Source organism: Oryctolagus cuniculus, chromosome 3 (assembly GCF_964237555.1).
Source record: "Oryctolagus cuniculus chromosome 3, mOryCun1.1, whole genome shotgun sequence".
In the NCBI taxonomy this organism is placed as follows: domain Eukaryota; kingdom Metazoa; phylum Chordata; class Mammalia; order Lagomorpha; family Leporidae; genus Oryctolagus; species Oryctolagus cuniculus.
Window position 1 is genome coordinate 3,801,670 of NC_091434.1, and position 14,698 is coordinate 3,816,367.

A 14,698-nucleotide genomic window follows, 5' to 3' on the forward strand; every position below is an offset into this window, starting at 1 on the left:
AGGGGAGCCGGGACCCCCAGGGAGGAGGGCCGAGCGCTGTCTCCCAGCATTGGAAACACAGGGAAAGGCCCGGAGACTGCTTATGCGCGCATCCCATAAGCAGAGCGAGTGTTGCTTGCGCCAGGAACCCAGCCTTTTTTGCCCTGGGCTTCGGTATACACACACACATATATATACTATATTTTTTCTCTCTTTCTTTCTCTTTTCCCCTTCTTGTGTGAGCGGAGAACGAGGGCTTGGAGCTCCGAGGCCCCGCGGACGCCTCCCGCCGCGGGGATGCCGGCGGAGATTCAGGGCCCCCCGCACCACCTGAGCCACCCCGGGGTCTGGGCGTGAAGCCGGTGCAGGCAGCGCAGGCCGCGTCCTAATGAATTCCTTTCAAGCCGCCTGCTGCCGAGCCATCTATTACTGCGGCCGGGAGTGGGGAAACGCGCTCCACACGTCTTTGTCCCGGGGACGGTGGGGTGGGGAGGGGGCGACGGCGAGGAGGAGGAGGGCGGCTGGCGGCGAGGCCGGCGAGCTCGCTCGGAGCCCCACGCCCCTCCCCACCAGGGCCCGCTGGAGGGGTAGGGGGTCTCTGGGCAGACCCCAGGCGGAGGAGGCGACCGGCGATTAAGACGTCCCCCCCCCCGTGGAGGGGGGGGTCTCGGGGTTACAGGGAGAGATAGAGAAAGCAGGAGACAGAGCTTCGAAGAATCAGATCGATAAATTCATAAACATCGATTTGTCTTTATCTCCCAATTAAACGTGCTTGTAGGTGATCCGTACGCCCGGCATGGCCCAGCTCCCCCGCCGCTGGCTCCTTGGCCCGAGATGACTTTCCACGGCCCACGGAGCAATGCCCCCTCTCGTCTTCGCCGTGACGCGGTTCGGCAAGGACACGGAGACCCGGGACCTGGAGGCGGAGGCCCTGGCAGCTCTTGGAAGCCCCGCGCGCGCCGGCGCGCTTGGCACGGTCTGTCCTTGCCACGAAACGGCTCTGTTTCCAAAGGGACGCAAGGGCTGGAAGTTTTTGTTTTACCGTGGTGGGGGGGGGTGGAGGGCGGGAGCAGGGCTTCCCTCCCCCTCCCCCTCCCCCACACCCCTTCTCCCCTAGGCTGGCGTCTTTACCGGGGTCGAGCGCGGGGGAGGTATCCCGAAGGAGGCGTCCGTCCCGCAGCCGGCCAAGGAAGCCGCGCGCCCTCGCGTCCCGGCGCTGGAGCCCGGGCGGCGGCGGCGCCAGGGCGAGCGCTCCCTCCGCGCCCAACGTGCTTAATTAGCGCCTATTTACAAAACGCAGCTTTTATTTGAGCAAACATCATAAAGCTTTCATCAGGATAATCTCACGTTATACAGGCTGGAGGCGCAGCGACTCCCCCTTCCTGCCCGGGAAGGGAGCGGATAAAGGACTCGCTTTATTATCATAATTGTCGTGGCTGTTATTTCGGTGCGCGCTGGCAAAGTGTGCAAATAGGTGCGATGATTAAGAATGTGAAAAATGAGAGGAGGGACCGCTCACGCGAGGGCCCAGCTCGGGACGCGGGAGCCAGCGGCCACCGCTCCCCGCCCGGAGCGCCCGCCAGGCTCCCCGCCGCCAACAGGATCTGCCGGATCCGGGCCGGCAAGGGGCTGGGGGCGGACCTGGCGGGTCACGGCCCTGCCCCCAACTCCAGGACCTTCCCCACCCCGCGCCGGGACCCCCAGCGCAGCGGCAGCGCCCAGCGCCAGGGCTGGCCTCAGGCATGAGGTGGCCACGGCCCCCGGGCCGCCCGCGGCGACTTTCGAGGAGGCTAGGCGAGGCTGCAGGGCCCCAGGGCTGCAGCCTTGGAGGTACCAGCGGCCCCCGCCAAGTTTGCTCGGCGCGGCCCGGGAGCCCGAGACCCCGCTCTCCGACGGTGGCGCCCGCATCCCGCTCGCGGCGGGCCGGGTGGAGGGGGCGGAGCCTCCGGGCGGAGTCCCGCCTCCTCCCGGCGCAGCCAATCAGCGGCGGCGCACGGCCCCACGTGCAGCGAGCCCGGCGGGGCAGGAGGCAAAACGTGAATGAGAAAGAGGAGCGCGATTTAAAGGCGCTGGCGGCGCCCGCCCGAGACGAGTGCGCCGGCTTCGCGCGCTCCCCAGCGGCCCGCGGGCGGCGGTGGACGGCGGGACGGACGCACGGCCGGCAGCGAGTCGGGGCCGAGGGTCGCGGACGCGACGCGCGCGGGCTTGGACGAGCCAGCAGCCGGCGGCGGTTCCGGCGAGCGCGCGAGGCCCGCGCGCCCTCTCCACCCCGGGGCGCACGGCCTCTCCCGGCGCACCGCCCGCGCCCTCCGGGCATGCCGCGGGCCCAGGACTGAGGGCGCGGCCGCGTCTGCTCTGCGGGCCCCGCTCGGCCCCGGCCCGGCGCTCCCGGCGTCCGGCGGGCTTCCCGGCGGCGGCGGCGCGGCGCGGGCACTTGGCACCTCTCGCCGGCCTCTCCCGAGCGCGTCTATGAGCGCAGCGTTCCCGTCGCCGTCTCTGATGATGATGCAGCGCCCGCTGGGGAGTAGCACGGCCTTCAGCATAGACTCGCTGATCGGCAGCCCGCCGCAGCCCAGCCCCGGCCATTTCGTCTACACCGGCTACCCCATGTTCATGCCTTACCGGCCGGTGGTGCTGCCGCCGCCGCCGCCGCCGCCCGCGCTGCCCCAGGCCGCGCTGCCGCCCGCGCACCCCCACCACCAGATCCCCAGCCTGCCCACCGGCTTCTGCTCCAGCCTGGCGCAGGGCATGGCGCTCACCTCCACGCTCATGGCCACGCTGCCCGGCGGCTTCTCCGCGGCCCCGCAGCACCAGGAGGCGGCGGCCGCCCGCAAGTTCGCGCCGCAGCCGCTGCCGGGCGGCGGCAACTTCGACAAAGCGGAGGCGCTGCAAGCCGACGCCGAGGACGGCAAAGGCTTCCTGTCCAAGGAGGGGTCGCTGCTCGCCTTCTCCGCCGCCGAGGCGGTGCAGGCGTCGCTCGGTGAGTCGGCGGCGCGCGCAGCCGGGGCGGGGGCGGGCGGGCGCGAGGTTCCCGCGGGGGTCCGGGGGGCGAGGCCGCGCCCCCCTGCCGGAGGAGCGGGAGGAGCCCGCTGGGTCGCGCTGCGCCGCACGGCCTCCGGCGGGCATGTAGAAACACACCGAAAGGGGGGGTCTCTTGAGGGGCGTTCGGCGCCCCCAGCCAGCGGCTGCGCGGGGCGCCACATGTCTGCAGGGGCGCGTGCGGAGGAACCCGCCGCCCGACTCCACCGGACGCAGCCTTCAGGGGAGTCTGGGCAGCTGCTCTTCACAGTGGTGCGGGTGCCCAGGAGCGCCCGGCCTCGCTGAACCCTTCCCTGGGCGTGTGTGCCGGGGGTGCCCGGTGGGAACTTCCCCCAAGGCTGCGGGAACACCTCTCCGGCCAGCACCACCTGTCTCGCGGTCTGGCACCTGCACGTCCCCGCGTCCCCGCCGTGGCTGCGATGGAATTCACCTTCGGGGAATTTTTCCTTCGTGGGCCCGGGGAAGAGCCGCCGGCTGGGTCAGGAACTTCCCCTCTGTCCCCAGCCCGCCGCCGCCGGGGGACAAAGGGGACGCGTGCCCTTGGGCCTCCCGCCTCCCGCTGCTCCCTCGGTGGCCAGCGCAGGCAGGGTGCGCGGATGGCATGGCGGGCCCTTGAGCGATGGCCCCGCGGCCTGTGCGGTCCCCTGCGCTCCTGTGGGCTTTCTCAGGCTCTCCTGCCCACCCCCACCCCCACCCAAGGCCGAGGAATCCCCGCGGGATAACGTCCAGGACTGGCGACCCGCAGCCGGAGGCGCGCAAGGGAGAGGAAGGCCGGAGTGCGGGCGGTCATAAAACGCCGTTTGGTTTTGCTTTCAGTCGGGGCTGTCCGAGGACAAGGGAAAGACGAGCCAAAGGTGGAAGACGACCCGAAGGGCAAGGAGGAGAGCTTCTCACTGGAGAGCGATGTGGACTACAGCTCGGATGACAATCTGACCGGCCAGGCGGCCCACAAGGAGGAGGACGCGGGCCACGCGCTGGAGGAGCCCCCGGCGAGCGGCGGCGCGGCGGGCGGCACCACGTCCACCGGCAAGAACCGGCGGCGGCGGACTGCCTTCACCAGCGAGCAGCTGCTGGAGCTGGAGAAGGAGTTTCACTGCAAGAAGTACCTGTCGCTGACGGAGCGCTCACAGATCGCCCACGCCCTCAAACTCAGCGAGGTGCAGGTGAAGATCTGGTTCCAGAACCGCCGCGCCAAGTGGAAACGCGTGAAGGCGGGCAATGCCAACTCCAAGACCGGGGAGCCCTCGCGGAACCCCAAGATCGTCGTGCCCATCCCCGTCCACGTCAGCAGGTTCGCCATTCGGAGCCAGCACCAGCAGCTGGAGCAGGCCCGGCCCTGAGCGCCCTCCCCGCCGCCAGCCGCGGAGAGGCCCAGCGCCCGCAGCTCCTTGGTGGACTCCGCTGCGTTTGAAACAACACTGGGTGTCACAGCCCAGCCCATTGAGAATATACCCACGAAACAGACCGCTTTTGGGGGGCTGAAGCCAGCCACGCCTGCAGATGCATTCAGTATTTATTGTAGGAGCCTACTTTGTACATAGCTCTCTAGAGAGACCGGATCTCGGCTGCAGTATTTTGGAAAGTCACACGGGACCAAATGACCAGGAATGGGCTCCGCTCTCGCTCCCGGAGAAAGCAAACAGCCCGCGAGTCGGCAGCCTTGGCAGCCGCTTTTCCAAAGGTAAACACGAACGCAACGAACACCGGGTCACACTTATTTTTGTTTCTGTTCTGGAGTTTTAGTTGACGGAAGCAGACGCTGTGGCAGCCTGCAAGTTTGCTTTGCTTTGGCCTGGCTTCCTTTCCCATCTCCAGCCGTCTCCTGTGTTTAATTTATTTCAATGTAGCTTATTTTCCTTTAAGTTATGACATTTAAGCAATCTCGATCTTGTGAATAATAAAAAGGAGAGAGGAAAGCAAAAAACAAAAACAAAAAACAAAAACAAAACAATCAGACCAACCCCTGGGCCTCCGGAGTGTGTCCAGTGGGGGGGGGGGCACTGCCAGGGTGACCCCAGGCTGGCTGGTCTTGGGCTGAAAAGCACCTCGCCTGGGGTTAAGTTGGATGGGCAAGAGTCCCGGTGGGGTTAGGAATTTAAGAAAACTGAATTCTCAGAGATGCAACCCGCCCCCCTCCGGCGCCCCCATCCAAGGCCAGAAGGCTGCCCGGCCTCGGCCGGCCGGAGGAGCGGTGGCCAGTGCGGGCACCCGGGGAGCTCCGCACAAACTCCTGGGGCCCTAGATCGACCGCAGCCAGGCAGGAAGCGCACCTCTGCGCCCACAGCCCAGACCCGAAAAGCCGCGGCGTGGCTTCTCCCGCAGGGCACGGGCTGCATCCATCAGGGTCCCGGCCTCGTCTTCCGGCAGCACCGCCGCAGAAACCCGGCCAGCAGAGCTGGGCTTTCCCGGCGATGGAGGTGGGCGGTGGGCGGTGAGCGCGGGCGGGGGCGGAGGGGGCGGGCCTCGACCACCGCCCCACCCCAAGGGCGCCGGGGTGGTCAGCGCCACAAAGACGCAAGGCGAGAGGCGTGCGGGCGACTGGGTGTCGCGGCCCAGGGCCCTGCGCGCCGGGCTCCTCCCTGCCCTAGTGAGGCGGCCAACGGGGCGCGGGAGGGACGTGCTGGGGCCCCAAGCCCACGCCTCCGGGACCCCTGGCCCCGCCCGCTGCTTTCCCAGATGCGAGCGGCCAGGCCCCGGGTGTCCCCGGGGCGTGGAGCGGGTGAGCGCGGGGCCGGATCGCTTGCACCCACCAAAGCCAGCCTCGCGAGGAGCCGGGGGCTTCGCCTGCTCAGCCTCCCGAATGGAGGCAGGGGAGGTGGGGGGCCGCGACGAAGGCCCCGCGCGTGGCCCTTACGCGCAGGGCTCGGCCCCAGAAGGGGAAACGATGGCCGTGGGCCAGGGCTAGCAGTGACATAACTTGTCCCCTCCTCGCGGCCGGCGGACCTGGGTCCCGAGGCCGCGGCCCGAACTTCAGGGGCAGCGCGAAGGCCGGGAGTGACCGTGGCCAGGGGCGGGAAACGGCCAGGCTGGGTTTTGAGCGCAACAAACCGGAGGCGGCGGCTGCTCTGGGGACGTCCGCGGCCGGGAGGGGTGGGGGAAGTGGCTGCACGCAGGTCGCGCTGGGCCGCGAGCCCCTTGGATACCGACCCCCGGAGCGCGCCAGGATGGGCACACGCCGCCTGCCCGGGGCACGTCCCCACTGGCCACACGCGGTGGCCGCGGCATTCGAGGGCCGCGGGGGACGCCGATCGCCCGCCCTCAACACTCACACGGGGCCGCTGTGCCCTCGGGCGGACCTGTGGTTGGTGGCCCAGAGTCCGGCGGTGGGGCCAGGGGAGCTGCGGCCTCCCTACGCGCTCCGCGTCTCGGGGAGGGACCCTGCGCATCGGGGGTCCCGAACGCCCCTCCGCCACAACAGGAGCAGCATTCCTCCGCCTTCTCCGGAGCCCCCGGCAAGGATGGGGGGCACACCCGAGGGAAAGCCGAGCTCCCCGGGGAAGGAGAGGCGGCTTGCGCGGGCAGCCCCAGGCCCGGGCTCCCCGGCCCTCCCCAGCCGCCTGGCCCTCGCCCCCAGGGAGCGCCCAGAGCCCCGCAGACACTGCGGCCCCGCCGGCCCTCGCAGTCCCTGGGCGCCCGGGCGCCCCGTGGCGAAGGCCGAGGCCCGGGAGACAGGCAGGGGAGGAAGATAAACAAGCGGCGTTTGATGGCCGCTGTCATCATGGCCATCATCACCGCTTTCATTTGGCTGCCTAATGAGTCACATCACAGGCAGAGAGAAAAATTGTCAATCGCCCGGGCCCTAATGAATTTTTTTGCAAATTGTAATCAAGCCAGGCCGTCTCAGCTGGCTGATTAATGAGACCCACGAGGCTCGGCCAGCACCTCAGCTTTTTATCCCATCCCGTCCTCCCTGCACTAAATTAACAGCAACTTGTCTGAGCTTCAAATTAACTCCCAATGATTAATTCTGATGGGGGGGTCCTGAGGAATAGCTTGTTCTAATAGGCTGTGGCCCGAGATGCTGCTGGAAATTAATACACTTCCCCTCTGGCTGCCGGCTTTAATCCAAGGCTGGGTTTTGACATCACTATATTTGTTGTAACAATAAATCCCACTTACATCTGCAGATCAAATAATTACGGCTCAAGAGCACCATGGACCTGTGCCCCTGGCGGTGCCACCGGGACGCTTGGGGGCTGCCAGAGCCCTGCCTCGGCTGCCCAGGCGGAGGAACAAGGTCGGGGGCTCGGGGCAGTCGCCAGACCCCGCGACCCCCCCTGCCGTGGCTCCCCCCCCCCGGGAGCCGGGTGCCCCCAACCCCTTTGGAGACGGAGGGAACTTGGAAAACCCGAAGCCATGACTCCGCTGTCTCCGGGCAGGGAGTCTGAGTTGGTCCCCGGTCGGAGCAGCCTCCTCTTCCAGCTCCTGACGGGGGGCGAGAGGACCCCCAGAGTGGCCTGGGCCGCCTGTGCTGGGGCCTTCCCCAACCCTAGCCTCCGTGGGACTCCGGGGCGGTGCCGGCCCTGCCGCCAGCGTCCGCTCCACCATCCCTGGGCGGGTGCTTGTTTACAGGGTTCCCTTCAGCTGCACGGGTGGAAGGTGAGGCCCTTCCAGACCCTACGGGGCCTGCATTTGCCCCCACAGAGCCATCCTGACTGCGTGGGTGCCTGCCCACTGGGCCTCCAGCCCTCGGATCCTGGCACAAGTGTCCGCATGGCAGAATGCCCCTCTCAGGGGGTCAGCGCCCCACTGGCTCCTCTCTGTTTGCTTGGGCTTAATTGGCTTAATCATTTCAGCCCCGTCTGGTGAACCCTTCACAGAGCCTCTCCCAAGGCTGTTCCTCCAGCCCGGACCTGTCCCCAGCAGGGCTCAGCCCTGGCTGCCCAGAAAGCAGGAGAGAGATGCTGGCTTCGCCACTTCCAGGAGGGTGACCATCCCAGTTTTGTTGCTGGGCTGTCACCACTGGGCGGGGTGGCCCAATGGGCAGTGCTGGCAGCAGCATTGGCCTCCATGGCCGCCCTGTCCTCCTGCCTGCCTGCCTGGGGCTTCCACCATCCGGTGCACCACTGCCTATTCCTGTCCCTGGAGACCTGCTCGAGGGCACAGCCAGAGCAGGTGGCCTGCTCCCACCTCCACCCCCCCAAGCTGGGGCACAGGTTCGGGGGTAGCGGAGCTCTGGTATGGGGGGGTAGCCGCAGCCCAGGGTCTATAGGGATGGCCTGGACTAAAGGAAGCAGCATCAATCTTCATTTTGGGCCCTTATGGTATAAACAGGAGAAATATGATCCTGGTAAGCGAACATGAATGCAAATCGCACCGTCGGAGTAATAAAGCACCCGAAACCCCGGCACACAAAAGCAACACCATATGTATGAAGACAACCTGCATAAATTATGAATTACATCATAAAAATTGATTGTCTATTTGCACCGCTGAGAAGTGGCAGACCTGAACCGGCTGCTGCCCTCCCGGGTTCGGGGACTGGTCCAGCAGCGCCTTCTCAACCAGGACCTGGGCCCGGGTCTAGGGCAGCGCAGCGGAGCGGCCCCGTCGGCGCCGGGCCTGAGAGGCTCAGCGGACACGGCGGGCCCCGCACGCGAGCAGGCGGGGCTGGGGGCGGTGGGGGCAGGCCCGCAGCGTGGACGCCGCCAGCGTACTCCAGCTCGGACCCAAGGCCCGGCGAGCAGCGGTGGGAGCGAGCGTGCAGTCCTTGTGCGCGTCCCAACGCGTGTGGCCGTGGGTTCCCCTCTCCCGCCACCCCCGCTTTGCGGGGTTTCTCCGCGTCCCTGGAGAGCCAGGGGTCCCACCCCGTGGGGGGAGCCCGAAATGCGGTCTGGAGGCGCCCAGCGTAACCGAGCGGGCCCTGCTCTCCAGTCCGCTCTCTGGACCTCCTGGCAGGGCGACCCCATCGCCGACGGAAGTCCTTCTCTTCCCGGGTCCCGCCCCTGCGAGCTGCCCCCATTCAGTCCCCATTGCGCACGGGCCCGGCCCCGCACGCGGTCCACCTTCCACGGCGCGGACCCCTCCCTTTCCGGTCTCGGGTGACAGGTCGTCCCTCTCCCCGCGGTGGTGGGGGGGGGGGTCTTTGAGCTCTCCCTGGATGGGAATGGCCTCTGGGGTGCTCCGGGTCCCTCCATCCCCTGCCTGGAACCCGCGCACGACCCAGCCGCGCCACCGCCAGGAGCCACAGGCGCTGCCCGAGCCGTCGTGCGCCCCGCGGGCCAAGCGGGACAGAGGTGGAGGCCGTCAGGGGCGCGGGACCTCGCTCCGGGCTTGAGCCCCAAACCGAGGGCCCCGCCGCGAGGGCGCGCCCAGGCCCGAGGGCGCCCGGGGCAGGCCCGGGACGCGGGGTTGCGCCGAGCGCCCACCCCCAAGGCCTTCACTTCTGCCCTTCCCGCCACTGGAGCCCCCGCGGCCTTTGTGGTGCCGCTCGCTCTGGTGTGGCCGCGCGTCCTCTTAAAGAGCCCGGCCGCCCGAGTGACAATGGCTGAGATGGGATTACACCGACCTGATCCTATTAAGCCCGCCCGCCGGCAGGCAGGCAGGCCCCCGGGGCTGCGGGCCCCTCCTTGTCCCCTCTCTGCCTGCCCCCGACCCCACTTCCGCGGAGGCACCTGGCCCAGAGAGGGACCGGCGCTGAGCTGAGCGCCATGGGGGTCTCCAAGTGGCCGCTTGACCCCAGGAAGGGAACTCTGAATAACAAAAGCCCGGCTCGGGAAGGGAAGGGGGAGGGGCAGCCCCATCCCGCTGCCCGCCAGCAGATGTGGGTGCCGTCCGGGTCGTCGGAACCCAGCAGGCTGGTTCAGCCCACAGCTTCCCACGCACCTGTGCACCCCGCAACTGGGTGATCATGGCCCCTAGACGCGGAAAAGGGCGGCCCTGTACCCAGCACTTCAGCCCACGGGGGTCTCACAGCAGCAGGGGAGCCAAGCCTGAGGCTTCCCTGCTGCACCTGTGGCTGTGAGAAGGGGCGGGGCTTTGGGCAGGGTCCGCCTGGTGGCTGGACAGGCCTGGACCCCTCCACAGCCTGGCTCCCAGGGGTTGCACAGGCCTTGGCTCTTAGGCCAAGGCCCGGGCACCTAGTCCTACCCCAGGGTCAGGGGCCAGGAGCCAGAGCCCGAGACCCTGGGTGGCTGACACAGGTGGGGTGGGCAGGAGCACACTGAGATGCTTGCTCCTTGTTTCGCATGGTCTGTTCCTTCTCTTCCTGGCACAGCCCTCATCTTCCCCTCAAATGCGGCGAGGGCGCCCATCACTCGGCGTCCTCCCGCTTAGCTAAGCTCACTCAGACCCCACCAGCCTCTGAACGGTGGCTCCCCAAGACGTGGTGGTTCCGGGAGAGGCTGGAGACGGGGCGTGTGATAACGCAGACCCCATGAGTGCCTGCCTGAGCCTCAGTTTCCCCATCAGCACCCATTGGGCTGATGCTCCGCAGAGCTGGGCACACAGCCAGTGCCTGTCCACGCTGGCCACTGCCTTCTGTCTTGGGTCCCACGGCTGAACAGAAGCCAGGGCTCAGCGGCAGTTCCCGTGCAGGTCTTTGGTCTTGGGGTTTGCCGTGTGTGGACTTCCGGTTCTGCAGAGGGAGCCCGGCCACCTGCTCAGCCCAGGTCTGGCCACATCATTCAATGCTCTCCTCATGGAGGTGGTCCGAATCAGCACCCCCACCTCCCCGCATCCAGCTGGCAAACAGCTTTCAGTTCCTTCCCAGAGACCTGAGGTTCGGGGAGGAGGGGGTGGGCAGGGACGGCCCTGTGGACCGGTGACAGAGCCCCTGTTGGATGCTCCTGCTCATCTCCTCGACCCTGCAGACCACCTCAGCCCAGCCCTCCTTAAACGAAATGGCACCTGCTTCGAGATCCTGACCTAGAGTTGGGGTCCTTGGGGCAGGGGTGCTGTGGAGGAAGTGAGCTCTGTACTGTGCAAGCCCTTAGCACCATGCCTGGCTGGGGCGGCCTCGTCGTGCAAGTCCTGAGCAGCCCAGAGAAGTCTTGCCGGCTGGCCTGGCCGTCCCTGCCATTGGCACAGGGCCTCCTCTGCGCAGGCTCCTGTCTCTGCCTGCGGAGGAGGTGCCGGGTGGGACCGTTCAGACGGCTGGCGGGGACCCAGGCCTTGTAGAAACGAAGACAAGAATTTAAGCCCCGCGTCGTCGCCCTCCCTGGGGGAAACATCTCTGAGCTGTGTGCACAGCAGCCAGACGACTCAACTGCTTTTCCGGGAACACGGGGCCCTGTGCCACCCGGTCTGGATGCTGACCTTAAAGCGATCATTTGGAGCACTTGGGTTACCAAGGCGGCCCTTTTGGGCACGTGACGGCCACGTCTGACCTTGGCTAGGGGTCATTTTAAATGTGTTCATCAGTAACTTGGAAGGGAATTTCCGTCTTCCGTGACCGTGGTGGCAAGTCTTTCCCCAGTGATGTTCCCATTTCAGCATTTTGAAAGCCATACGTTGTCCAGAAGGATGGCTGCCCATCTTTAACTGAGAAATTGTTAATCGGGGATTTACAGACTTTTCTCGCCAAGCGATGGCTAAGTCCGCTGACTCCTCCGGCCTCCCTCTGCAAGGCCATGTCTGCAAAGGCAGGCGTTCCCGTGTGCCTCCCACCCTGGCCAAGGGCCGCTCGGCAGCCAGCACGAGCCGGGGCGCCGCAGTGGTGCCGGGGTTCCCAAGAGGGTGGCGGCCACGCAGCTGCTCTCTGGCCACCGCACGAGGGGTGCAGGGCACTTCCTCAGGGCTGGCCAAGGAGAGGACGTTGTTATTTGGCTGAAGGTCTCAGCCCCTCCAGTGCCGAGGGGGCCCGAAGGCCTTCCTGGTGGTCCATCCTGGCAGCCCCGAGCTCTGGAGCCCTAGAGGTGGCTGAGCCGGCCCTGTCTCCACCTGGGCTTTGGAATGTTCTCCAGGATGCAGGAGTGACAGCGGGGGTAGATCATAATAATAATTAGCAGATAATAACACTCCTTCCACCCCACGCCACCCAGCCGCAGCCACCTGACAGCCGTGGGGACTGAGGGGCGCGGGGCTAATTGGGAGTCATTTGGCCACGTCCTTGGTGAGGTCTGAAGCCACAGCTTCCGAGGGATTCAGCAGGTGCAGCCGGTGCTGCCAGCATCCTGGCACTTGGGCGGCTTCGCCGGAGGACTGAGACGATGCACCCTGGAAACTGGCGCACTGGCGTGGTTTTTCCTAGGCCTGGCCCTCTGGGTCTGGACAGGCTGATGGGGGGAGATGAACCCCTAACCCCACACAGCCCTGGGTCAGACCCTGGCAGGCTGGGCTATGCCCTGCTGTCCCTGCCCAGTGCTGTGGAAACCATGGAAGGCCCTGGAGCCCTGGGGGGAGAGGGGGCTGTGAGGGGCTACCCCTCCTGCATTCCTCGACCCCCACCCCCCAGCTCAGTCCCCAGCACAGGCCCAGCCGGCTTAGCTCTGAAACCTGACCAGATGGTTCTGAAGCTCACCGGAAGGCACTAGCAGGTGGACGCGGCATCCTGCAAGCCGCTGGCACTCACGAGGAACTAAGTAAGGGGACCCCCCCACGACCCCGGAGGTGGGTGCCGCGTGGATACGTAGGAACTTGCGGGGACACAGAGGCTTGGGGCTGTTGAATTATGGCCACCGGTGGTTGGCCAAGGCACAGAAGAATTAGCACTGGTGCAGGCCACACAGCTGGACCCGGGCAGACCTCGCGTTGAGCCCCACGCAGGCGGGCAGCAGGGCTGTGCTTGTAAGATGACCTTCCTCACGTGATGGACAGATCACCTCGCTCACAGGAGACCCTAGACCGCTCACAGGAGACCCTAGACCGTCCGAACATCAGCCTGTGCCTGAGAAAGCTCCAGAGGCGCGGGAAGAGGAGGGATTGTGCATCCCGCGGACTGGGGAAAAGCGGCTAATTGGGGGACAGGCAGGACAGAGGCTCACCTCCCACCCTGCTCGGATCGGTTACGGATGGATTAAAGAGCGCAGCGAATCAAAGGGAGCCTCCAGCACCCGCACAAGAGGATTAGCGGGCGATTATCCGCCGGTGGGGGGGGCGCTATGAACTGCGCACATGGAGCAGGGTGCTGATGGCGTCACCGCGCGTCCACGTGGAGAGCTGGAGTAGACGGGAAGAAGCCCAGGAGAGGGAAAGGATGGGCAGTCCAAGCATGTGAAAGGCAAGCGAATGTTTAAAGCTTTTTTGTTTATTTATATGAAAAGTGCAGCAACAAGAGAGAGAGCGAGAGCCGGGGTGGGGGTGGGGGATCTTCCATCTACCGGTTCACTCCCTAAATGGCTCCCAATAACCGGGCTGAGCCATGCTAAAGCCGGGAACCCAGAACTCCATCTGGGCCTCCCAAGGACCAGAGCCGTCACTGCTGCCCCCACGGGGACGTGCTAGTAGGAAGCTGGATCAGAAGCGAAGGCGAGACTCGAATCCAGCTCTCTGATATGGGGTGTGGGTGTCCCAAGAGGTGGCAACAGCCCCTGTCCCTTGGCGCTGCAGACAGCCTGGGGCACTGGCGACTCGCCATCTTGGGGATGGAGCTGCACACCGTGGGGTGAGCACACCGACACGACACGCGGCGTGTCAACAAGTGCCACTGGCTCGCTGGCTCGGAGACAAGTCCCGGGGAAGGAGCAAGGCAGAGCGGGGCGGCAGGGCCGGGGGCTGCTGTGGGTGGGAGGTGGCTGTTGGGCACCCGCCTGGCAGAGAGAAGGGAGCGAGCACACAGGACCTCGGAGAAGAGCCGCCCAGGCCCAGGCAGGGCACTGAGTCGGCGTGACGGACAGGTAGCTGGCCAGGGGCAGGTGACGTGGGGCCGTGGGCTGACAGAGGCGGCTGGCCCCTGACCACGCGAGGCTGGGCGGCACTGGGAAGAATTTTGGATTTTATTTCAAACAACATAGAAAGGCATGGGGAGCATTAAAGCAGAGGTGTGTATTTTTTTTATTTGCTAAAAATCATGTAAAATTGCTCAGACTCAAGGAGCCGTAAGTTAAAACCAAGGTGAAGCACCAGAAATGTGCAGCTCCCCCGCCCCCGGCCATGACCGTGGTCAGAGGAGGCCCTGCTGCAGCAACCAGGCTGAGCCAGGCGGCACGGCCAAGAGAGACCGAGATCTATGCTGGGGGGCGGGGCAGAAGCTCTCTTACGCGGTAGCAGTAAGCCTCAGCGTGGGGGGGGGGGCATTGTGGCGCAGTGAGGTTAGGCCACCCGCATCACCGCATCACCGGCATCCCGCATCCCGCATCCCGCATCCTGCATCCCGCATCGGGGTTCCTGTTGGAGTCCAGGCTGCTCCTCCCTCCTGCTGCACCTGGGAAAGCAGTGGGTGGTGGCTCCGGATGGAGCTTCCGGCTCCTGGCTTTGCAGCCACTTGGGGAGTGAACCAGTGTATGAAATCTCTCTCTCTCTCTCTCTCTCTCTCCTCTCTTTTTCTCTCCCTACCTCCCCCCTCTTTCATTCTTTTTTAAATGATTAAAATCTTTGTTAAAAAACAGAAAGAGGAAAACCAGTTTTACTGCTTTTATTCAGCACGGTAATTACCGGGCCTAACCAAAGCAGTACGACAAGAAAAATAAATACAAGGGGCAAGGGGTGGCGAGGGCGGGGAGAGAGAGCCTCTTCGTGGAAGGTACGTTTAAAACAACAAAAACAGAAAAGAAGCCGGGTCACGGACGAGGCCGATGGAGAG

General features: G+C 65.7%; 1 protein-coding gene and 1 long non-coding RNA gene across 2 annotated transcripts; one reads left to right on the top strand and one right to left on the bottom strand.

The window, feature by feature from the left end:
• Window positions 1-253: 253 nt before the first annotated feature.
• On the bottom strand, window positions 254-2,851 carry LOC138848906 (uncharacterized). Its single transcript, XR_011387047.1, has 3 exons — window positions 2,739-2,851; window positions 1,111-1,262; window positions 254-979 (listed from the first exon to the last, which is right to left on the bottom strand). It is a non-coding gene; the product is annotated as an uncharacterized lncRNA (long non-coding RNA).
• On the top strand, window positions 1,866-5,067 carry GBX2 (gastrulation brain homeobox 2). Its single transcript, XM_002723237.5, has 2 exons — window positions 1,866-2,959; window positions 3,835-5,067. Exons 1-2 carry the CDS (start codon window positions 2,449-2,451, stop codon window positions 4,356-4,358), a joined length of 1,035 nt encoding a protein of 344 aa, XP_002723283.1. The 5' UTR covers window positions 1,866-2,448; the 3' UTR covers window positions 4,359-5,067.
• The last annotated feature ends 9,631 nt before the right edge of the window (window positions 5,068-14,698 follow it).

What these genes read in the sequence shown, in the direction of transcription:
- GBX2 (XM_002723237.5), top strand. Translation starts at nt 2,449, where the DNA reads ATGAGCGCAGCGTTCCCGTCGCCGTCTCTGATGATGATGCAGCGCCCG. An exon ending in GGCGGTGCAGGCGTCGCTCG is followed by an intron (nt 2,960 to 3,834) that starts GTGAGTCGGCGG and finishes TTTTGCTTTCAG; the next exon opens with TCGGGGCTGTCCGAGGACAA.